This window comes from Etheostoma spectabile, chromosome 7 (genome assembly GCF_008692095.1).
Source record: "Etheostoma spectabile isolate EspeVRDwgs_2016 chromosome 7, UIUC_Espe_1.0, whole genome shotgun sequence".
Classification (NCBI taxonomy): Eukaryota; Metazoa; Chordata; class Actinopteri; order Perciformes; family Percidae; genus Etheostoma; species Etheostoma spectabile.
Window position 1 is genome coordinate 17,842,758 of NC_045739.1, and position 10,384 is coordinate 17,853,141.

Consider the following 10,384-nt stretch of genomic DNA (forward strand, 5'->3'; position numbering starts at 1 on the left):
TGTGTGTGTGTGTGTGTGTGTGTGTGTGTGCATGTGTGTGTGTTGTGAGTCAGGATGAGATTTAACTCCACAAAGACAGTAGATTGGTTCTGGGGTCTTGATGGTTTTCTTGACCTGCTAATATCACTTTATGAAGCCAGAGACCAGATCTAGCTCTGTGCACCAGTGTGTGTGTGTGTGTGTGTATGTGCGTGTGTGTGTGCGCGTGTGTGTCTGTTCTGGCGATCGTGACTTAAGTAAATGGAAGGGGATCACTCGCCTCATGTTGCTGTCGCGTTTCCATAGCGACAGCCAATTGTCTTGATGACACCTCCCAAGGGAAACCCCAGGCATGAGTTTCTATTTCTGCTGCAAATGTGTGTGTGTGTGTGTGTCCACTGACCTTTTCAATGATGTTAATTCTCCATCGCTCTGAACTCTGTTTAATTTCCTCTCATCATTCATATTATCCTCATCACCAGCAATTTAAAAGCAAATAGGCATAGTATGGGCCGGTGTGTATGCAGAGAGGCTCCAGTTATATGACTGGATGAGGATTCAACACTCGGTCTGTCTCTCTCTCTGTCTCTCATCCATAATGAGCCTCACTTGACCCCTGGCCATTACACATCAATGAATAAAACACGCACAGACACACACACACACACACACACAGAATGATTCCAGCACCAGTATTTGTGTGTGATTCCCAACAGAGCCCCACCTTCCAATGACAGCGGACCAGATTGAGGAGGGTCAGACATCCTCTGTCAAGGTGAGTAGAAGCAGTGACATTCACCTCATGGGTTTTGGCCTTACAATTGACCTTTTCTTATGTCTACCTCTCATATGTTAGCAACACGCATTGGCTTTGTTTCTATCAAGAAAAAAAGTCCTTACAAAAACTGTTGATCTGTGTTCTGTAAATTATCCAGAGGCTACTTCTTTTTTAAATTTTCAACTAAAACGGTCATTGCTGTGAGCAATGGAGAGAAATCTGTTCACTTAAACTTTATTGGGGTAAGAGAAGAAATCTCAGAGACAGAGATCTTACACTCTGGGCTAATAAATCCACTTCTAGTTTCTAATACCATTTGAGATAAAAAAAATAAAAAATAAAAAACAGGTTTTCTATGATTTGGGTGAGCCGACCTTGTCAATGTTTACCAGCACACTTGTGCTGATTGAATAAGAGTGAAATAAGCAGAATCTTTAATGTTCACACCTGCTTCCTTCCTTCATTCTTTTAATGCATAGAGAACAGTTCATGTTAATCTTGTAATGTAGCTAATCATTTGCATATGTGTTTATTGCATAGTGAGATAGCTGTTCGGCTGCATTTTATGATTGATATCTCTTCTGTTCGTCAGCCATGTTCCAGCACACTCTCCATGCAGGAAACTGGAGTGAAATTACATGGCTCATCAGCTATCTTTCTCTACATTTGTGTTTTAAATATGAACACCCGCTATTAAAATGAATTTCACAAGCATTTAACAAATTCTTAAAAATTAAAAAAAAAAACATTTAGTCTTGGTATTTTAGGTAGAATCTGTGTTTTCACAAAAAGAGTTATTGTTTTGTATTTAACAGTTTGATTTAGCTAACTGTAGCTAGTGTTGCTAGCTAGCTGGACAGCTATTGGCAGAAGACACTTAAAGGAGAGAGTAGAATTTAGGGGGATCTATTGGTAAAAAAAAATGGCATGCAATTTTCATAGCTGTTTTCATTAGTTGATAATCACCTAAAGCTAAGAATTAGAAAAAGATTTATTGGCATTTCTTTTAACCAATCACAATCGTCTTGGGCGGCACTAAGCGCCGGACAGAGCCCCGGTACCGCTGCTAAAATAGCCTCGGAAAGGAACTTGTTTTGGTGGAACGTGTGTACGTTCAAAAGTTGTTTGAGTCGTGCAACAGAGAACTCAGATTGAACAGTGGACAGATAGTTTAGCTAGCTGTCTGGATTTACTCTGCAGAGATCTGAGGAGCCGTCAACCATAGTCCTCATAATCGACTGGAGTTTAAAACGTCATGGTAATAGCTAGGCATGACCCCTTCGGACAAACAAAACACTGGCTGGAGAGGATCTTTTGCATTTTTGGGTTACCTGAAAGCCAGTGTAGGTTTTACTACACGCTTGGAAAGGGAGGGGTGAGCAGAGGGGTATTCAGTTGGTTGCAATCTGCAACCTCTCTGCTAGATGCCACTAAATCTGCTGCTCATTTACATGTATTGCCCCTGAAGAATTAAGAATGGTCAGTTTAGAGTTTAGAGCACAGACTTTTAATAAAGTAGGAAATGTTTGTAAATTTAGTACTCTCTTTTGTAACACTAGTTCGGTTGAGTGAATTCCATATACTCAGCCCTTTCACAAACTTTTTATTTGCCTGTATAAGTTCCTTTTACAAATGTCAAATCTGCCAAACTGTGTCTTACAATGATTATTTAAAGGGATACTGTACTTCACCAATTAGGATTAAGCTTTGTATCAGTAGAAACCCAGTAGTATTTTCAAATGACCATGCTTCCTCTCTCTCATGTCCCCCTGAGACTAGATTTCTCTGTAATGTGGGTCTGGAAAAAAGACTCTGATGGTGCTAAAATTGTCATTTAGTATCATCAAAGGCATTTTTACCCAGAGGCAGTGGACTAAAGCCAGCTGGTTCCGCATGTTTTCAAACCGCAGGCTGAGGTGCTGTGTATGTGTAGGTTATGTGTATATTAATCTGTGTAAATCAATAAACTAAACTAAACTAAATAAAACTTAACGGTTATTTGAGTTTAAAAGACCTCTCGATTGAGTGGGAATACTGTTGTTTTTTTTCACAAAAGCCGTCTGTTATTGTCTTAATCACCATTTTTATTGTGTATGTGGGTTGAGTCATCACACACAGACATGATTGCCAGAGGAGGATGTATGCAAAGACCTTATGTGTGTATAGTGTATGTGCTGTTTTTTGTGAATGTAAAGGTCATAACTACTCGGTTGAAAACATCATACAAGATGCTTTAAAGGTTTTTATATATTACATAAAGGGGTTACCTGCTCATCCGTGAGATGAAAAATCTCTTTTTGTCATATGAAATCTATTCAAAAACCCATGTTGTAATGCAGTTGCAACAAGCTAAAATCAATCTATTTTTTTTAGTTTACTCTGGAAATGTAAGCTTTTTACCTTACATTAACGATAGAGATGTGATATTCTCCCTCTTCTTGTGCGTCGTATTGTGCAGGATGGCCAGAATCCAACCAACGGCAGTGTGGCAGATAAAACCAGCGGCTATGATATAGGCGAGCTGGCCACTTCCTCTTTGATGGGTGAGACATGCACACACGCGCACACACACACACACACACGACACGGAAAACAGCAATCTACAGTATTAACCATGGGAGGTTAGTAATGTAATTTCCCTCCCCCTTGTGCCCTTTCTCTCACACGTATGCTGTAATGCCAATATACCCAGACAGACAGACATTTCTTTCTCCCAAAGGATTTTCTTCTTTACCTTTGAGTCTGATTACTCTTCTCTTCATGTGGGGTCTACTCTTTTTTATTCCCTTTTCCTCATTGTGTGTTCGTCTGCCTCATCTCCACTGCTTCCCTCTCTCTGCAGGAAGTTAATTATCGGACTTAATGTGTTATTCCTTGCTGAACTTTCCCCCATGAAAGCTCTTTTATTAGCCCGACAGTATAATTATGAAGGCTGTGAAAACCTCATGAATACATTAGACAGATGCAGACATTCAGGCAGCCAGTTGAAAGGCTGACACCTGCTTTGGGAGAGAGAGAACCGGTCGAGTCCAAAAAAAAAAAAGAAGCTTTTTGACATTTGCTCAGACTTAATCACTTGTCAGTCATCATTTGTGCCCAAAGACTATATTTAGTATGCAGTTACTAACCTGCATATGAAGAAAAATGTCTCATTTGTTCTGATTGGTCTGAAGCCTCGAAATATGGTAGGGACATACATGGGGCAAGTAGCTAATATTATAACTTTGAAATATTTACATTTTTTAGGTTTCATGATTTTTTCGATGAGGAAAAACTTGTTATTTCAAATGTGTGCATGTCTTTGAGAACTAAACAAATAAAAAGAAAAGTATTCCTGAAGTAAGCAGGAAAAAGTAGTTTCAAAAAATATGGAGGAAAAAAAATACAGAGCATTAAAATAAACTGGAACATTGAGACAAAAGGGGGTAGAAATACACACAATGATCTGACAACAGACAAAACAACACAGAGACTAAATACACCAACGAGGGTGAAACAAGGGACAGGTGACGTGAGGGTTCAGGAACAGGTGAAACACATCAGGGCGGGGCAGACAGTTACAAAGGTGGGAAAACACAAGCCAGGAAGTAAAACTAGACATGACATTGGGAGAAACAGACTACAAAATAAAACAGGAAACTGAAGCAACAAACATACACAAGAATGAAAACAGGGTCAAATCCAACAGAGAACACGAGAGACAGTAAACAAGGAATAAATTAACACAATGGAAAAGGAAAAACTATAACACAACACCACAACCATGACACAATGTACTGGTTAAACCGTGCTTCGTGTTTTCAACATAGCTCATATTATAAAGACAGATCACTTCAAAACAAAGTGTTAATGGTGTTGTCTGTAGAATAATGTCTAGGCACATTGATAAAAATAAACAGGCATCACAAACCATGCCTTTTGGAATTATCAGCCTTTAAAAGCACACATCGTTTGGATCCTAATTGTTTTTTTTCACAACCGCAATCTGCAGATTTTTCTCACCACAGCTTGAAATCAACACTTGTGGCTTGGAAAAAAGCAAATAACAGTACTTATCCATCTTACCCTTTTTAGTGGTTTTCTAGAATTAGTCTTGCTGGCTGGTAAATAATAAAGCTGCGAATGAAGCACCTACAGGCAGGGCTGTAGTCAAGACCACCTTAGTCAAGTCCAAGACAAGGACTAGGACAAGGACCAGGACTAGTCGAGACCATGTAAAGTCCGAGTCCAAATGCCAGTCCGAGAGTCTGAGACCATAGAAAATGGTCTAGAGTACTGTCCTACAGCCCTACCTACCGGTTTCATAACACTCAATGTTTGTTCCTCTGGCTGTGTTTCCTCACAACATGCATTTCATAATTTAATACATGTCTGTTTTTGTGACTGGATTTATTCCTTACTGACTTTGGTTACTTTGTCAAGCGTGTAAGCTTTGTACTATAGCAAGACGATAAACAAGACTGAGAAATCCAATCATTTCTTACAGCAACCAAGGAAACTCAGTACTCAATAGCTTCAAGAAGGAACTTATTTTGGTGGAATGTGCTCTCATTCAAAGGTTGTTTTCGTCGTGCAACAGAATCCTCAGATTGGATAGATAGTCTAAGTAGCTGTCTGGATTTACCCCGCAGAGATCTGAGGAGCAGTTAACCATAGTCCTCAGAAATCACCAGAGTTAAGAATGCCACCACAAAGAAAAGTGAAGGTAATGGACACCCGGCCAAAAATTAGGGACATTAGGAAACGTTGTCTACATAGACTAACAAGACTGTTACAGTATTGTTGATCCACCATGAAAATATGTATGCCACTTTCATACATAGTTTGTGTTGCAATTTTTAATGACACAATAACTCTACCAGGCCAATACATTTGCACAGTCAGTATCCCGAAACAGCACAGTGTTTTTAACTGCAGCCTGCACTATAGCCACAGTTTAACTGAGAAGTCTGGCTTGCCGCTGCCCTCTGCATTCAGAGGCACACATGATTATTCTGTGGGGTGCAACCCTCAACCCAATATGATTTGGTCATTTTCCCACTGCAGTGTGGACAGCAACGCCAACATATCCATTTTGAAAAACAATAGGATTTTCCTGTGGTGTGCACATAACTTAAATAGATGCAAGCACAGCTTCCTCACCACCGAGCGTCAGCAGAACAGCATCACAACAGAGTCGTCACAGTGCGAACGCAGGGTGAGACAGCAGTGGGAGCTGGAGTGCAAAACAAAACACAGAGAAGCGTCTCTATGTGTTAAGATCAAATGAGAATAATATTTTGGGATGTTTTTCTCAGGTTTAATTAGCCCAGGATGCACGCAAACCCTATTAGCTTCCTTTTTTCACTTGACTGTCTCCATTTCTCTCTGAGCTTGTTACCCTGTCCCTCGCTCTCTCTCTTCTTGGCATTCTTCTTCCTTTTTTCTTTACCTTCTTACCTTAACCTTTCCTCCTCATACTCTTTTTCCACCTTTGCCTTTTTGAGCTTTACCTTTTGTCGTTTCATGTCTATTAGGTAAATCCGTTTTGCAATTTGACCAAGGTATGCTGTCACTTGCACTTCAACTCTTCATTTCCCTAGAGCTTTATACCCTTGCCTTGTGTGATTAAAATAAATTGTTTTTTGTGGTTTTGCCCAGTGATTCTACAGGTTATGACTAACCTAATGTGGAGATACTGAACAGCACCTCCTACTGCTTGAAAGGAGTCCATTTAGTGCAAGCAACGTAACTACAGATGGAATGCTTGGATTTAAGTCAGTCATAAGAATGAGGACTCTGGACTTTGACTTCCATTGAGTACTATGACTGGCCTGACTTAAGACTTGACCTGAAAACAATAAGATTTATGTCTTATGTTTTGACCTGGTAAAATCCCAGAATTAAAACAAAAGGCATGATATACTCCAAAAAAGGGGCGTACAGTTTGGCAAATTGGCTTTTTGGAGTGAATCAACACTGATTGCACAAACAGTAGACAAAATCACGCAGACAACGCAAGGCAAAAATTTGCTTTGCTTTCTGTCTGTACACATCTTTAAAATTATATGAACCAAAAGGACTTCTGAAATTAACAACTGTGTTGGTCTTAAAGTAGCAAAGAAACTTGCGTTGGGCATTGCGCCACGCTGCGCTGGGTGCAAGATAGGGCCCATTGTCTGAAATACACTTCTAATTAAAACTACACAACAGGACCAAAGTTGTTTTGTTTTGTGTTGTGTTGTTGGTAATAAATAACCATTTAAATTTAAGTAAATTGTAAACAAACAAAAAAAGAAAACAAGAAAAAGTAAATGTATTTATTATTAAGTTATAACATAGATATAGAGACAAACAAAGTGCTGTCTGTAAAATAAAAAAAAAACAAGAAAACACGTAATGCTCTCCAAAATCACCTTGTGTGATGTCACACTGTTGTTTTCAGTCTTCTCCAATTCCTTTTCTATGGAGCGTTTCATCGGTAAAGGTCCTCTGTCATGCTTTAGGCTATTCAAGTCTGAAAATGCAAAAAATGTAGATTTTCTTCTCAAGTATAACCATTTCCTGATTCTTCTCAGTCTGTGTCTCCTTTTTACACGTCCACATCCAATGTCCCTTACTTTTGCCCTGCTCTATCACCTACTGTACACCATTTCATAGCCTATCACTTGTTTCCATTCATGTGTTACCACATTTACTGTCTGATCCACTTTATCAAGATGTATCCCTCTTCCTCCCCTTTTTTAGGTCTGGTTGCCACGGTAAAGGAGCATATCACCAAGCCGACGGCGATGGCCCAGGGGCGAGTTGCTCACCTGATTGAGTGGAAGGGTTGGGGGGGAGGCAGCCAGACCAGTGGAAGTGGGGGTGGTTGGAGCGGGGCCTGGGGGGGGATGGGGGCCGAGCTTCACGAGGACGAGCAATTCTACTCTCACATGACGGACGAGATCAAGGAAGCTCGCTTCGCTGCAGGTGAGACAGATGAATGAAATGAATTCAGCAGAAACAAGATGTGGTCAGTGGAGATGAAGTGAAGCTCAGATCCCTCTGGGGCATTGTTTCTGTTCGATTGGCTTTTACAGACGGAGCTCCTACAAAAATCAATGGCCCTTAAGACCATGACAGTAACTTAAATCTAGTGCACTTATTCAATTTCCTTTTGATCCTCACGGACTTCATGAAAACAACTAGTGGTCGACTTCTGAGAAAAGGAACATAACATGTGTATGTTTCACAGGAGTAGCAGAGCAGTTTGCCCTGGCTGAGGCTTCTATGCATATGTGGTCCATGAACGACAGCTCAGAGCAGCCCTCCACCAGTTTACAAGGTACGCCATGTAAAAAGATCACTGGAATGTGTCACTGGAGCTTTAGGTCTAGGATTTCTCTTTTATCCTAATCTGAAATTTGCCACGCAAAATGTGCAGATCTTAATGCAAGTAAACTAATGGATGCAAACATATTATATGATATGCATTTTATCATATCATATATTTGCATAGCACATATAGTGTTTGCATAACATATCATATATATATATATACCTTAGGTTAGGGTTAGGGTTAGGGTTAGGGGTTAGGGTTAGGATTAGGGTTTTGGGTTAGGGTAGGGTTAGGGTTAGGGTTTTGGGTTAGGTGTGTTCGGATCCCATTCATCCTCACACCACTTGTCCGACACTACGCAGTTAGGTTAGGGTTGGGGTTGTAGGGTTAGGGTTAGGGTAGGGTTAGGGTTAGGGTTAGGGTTAGGTTAGGGGTTAGGGTTTTTAGGGTTAGTGGGGTTAGGGTCAGGGTAGGGTTAGGGTTAGGGGTTAGGGGGTTAGGTTGGTTAGGGTTGGGTTAGGGTTTTGGTTTTGGTTAGGGTTAGGGTTAGGTAGTTAGGGTTAGGGTTTTGGTTAGTGTGTTCGGATCCCATTACCTCCCCACGTGTCCGACAACTACGCAGTTAGGGTTAGTTAGGGTTAGGGGGTTAGGTTAGGGGGTTAGGTTTAGGGTTAGGGTTAGGTTAGGGTTAGGGGTTAGGGTTAGGGTTAGGGTTAGGGTTAGGGGTAGGGGTTAGGGTTGGGTTAGGGGGTTAGGGGTTAGGGTTTAGGGTTAGGGGTTAGTGTTAGGGTTTAGGTTTAGGGTTAGGGGGTTAGGGGTTAGGGTTAGGGTTAGGGTTAGGTGTGCTCGGATCCCATTAGCCTCCCCACGCATCCGACGACTACGCAGTTGAATGGAGACTAAAGGTAGGCACAGGCCATTGCATGGCACTCATTTTCCAATCCACTAAAGCGTTAACCCTCAGGGTATCCCTCAAAAGGATAACCTTCAGAGTTTGTCATAACCCAAACTCTGCTACCAGGAAGCAGTGAAAGACCAAACCTCAATTTAAGGGAAAGGAGGGAAGGGGGAGAGAGAGAGAGATATTGTTGAGTTTTAAAAAGTTAAAATTTTTTAAAAAGGTTAGAAAATTATGCATACATCTGTCCCCATTTTCCCCCCACCTTCTGACTGTAAAGAGTTGATCAGGTCAAGTCTGGCATTTAACATATGGAAAGGGGCTTCCTGCTATGCAACAAAAGGTGGTCTTCTGTCTCCTGTCCCCTGGGGTTTTAGTCTAGGCTGAGACAATACAATGTTGATTGGACTATGTTGATGCAGAGTTTCACATTTGCACGACAGAACCATTTGCTCTGCTACCAAGGGGTGACCCCCGAGGTGTAGAGGGCGGGTTCTGATTGGACAGCAAAGATGCACTAGATCTGCTGTCATGACAACAACGGACCAATGAGCACTGATTTGAATGCACCAGGGGAAAAGAAACCGCCCCAAGGTGTATGGGATAAAAGTGTGCCATTTAGGACTTTTCAGGACTGCTTTCACGTGACTCCGTCAAGAGGAGCGTGGATCAGTCCGCTGTCAGCTGCAGTGTTATTTTGTTTGTTTGTATCATGAAGATAACCTTCAGAGTTTGTCATAACCCAAACTCTGCTACCAGGAAGCAGTGAAAGACCAAACCTCAATTTAAGGGAAAGGAGGGAAGGGGGAGAGAGAGAGAAGTATTGTTGAGTTTTAAAAAGTTAAAATTTTTTAAAAAGGTTAGAAATTGCATACATCTGTCCCCATTTTCCCCCCACCTTCTGACTGTAAGAGTTGATCAGGTCAAGTCTGGCATTTAACATATGGAAAGGGGCTTCCTGCTATGCAACAAAAGGTGGTCTTCTGTCTCCTGTCCCCTGGGGTTTTAGTCTAGGCTGAGACAATACAATGTTGATTGGACTATGTTGATGCAGAGTTTCACATTTGCACGACAGAACCATTTGCTCTGCTACCAAGGGGTGACCCCCGGAGGTGTAGAGGGCGGGTTCTGATTGGACAGCAAAGATGCACTAGATCTGCTGTCATGACAACAACGGACCAATGAGCAAGGATTTGAATGCACCAGGGGAAAAGAAACCGCCCCAAGGTGTATGGGATAAAAGTGTGCCATTTAGGACTTTTCAGGACTGCTTTCACGTGACTCCGTCAAGAGGAGCGTGGATCAGTCCGCTGTCAGCTGCAGTGTTATTTTGTTTGTTTGTATCATGTTTGTCTTTGTCTTATCATCTTCATCACTGCTGTTGCATTAAACCTTTTTCCTAATTCTCAATTCGACCCTCAGCCTCCTT

At 41.3% G+C, this 10,384-nt stretch overlaps 1 protein-coding gene across 2 annotated transcripts in view; it reads left to right on the top strand.

Annotated features, from left to right (window-relative positions):
• The window catches only part of fam131c (family with sequence similarity 131 member C), a 14,202-nt gene that overhangs the window by 1,284 nt on the left and 2,534 nt on the right, over window positions 1-10,384 (top strand). For both annotated transcript variants that reach the window (XM_032521706.1, XM_032521707.1), the window contains exons 2-5: window positions 696-754; window positions 3,216-3,300; window positions 7,484-7,708; window positions 7,974-8,063. In XM_032521706.1, the coding sequence (XP_032377597.1) occupies window positions 696-754; window positions 3,216-3,300; window positions 7,484-7,708; window positions 7,974-8,063 (459 nt within the window). The remainder of the gene's footprint in view (window positions 1-695; window positions 755-3,215; window positions 3,301-7,483; window positions 7,709-7,973; window positions 8,064-10,384) is intronic.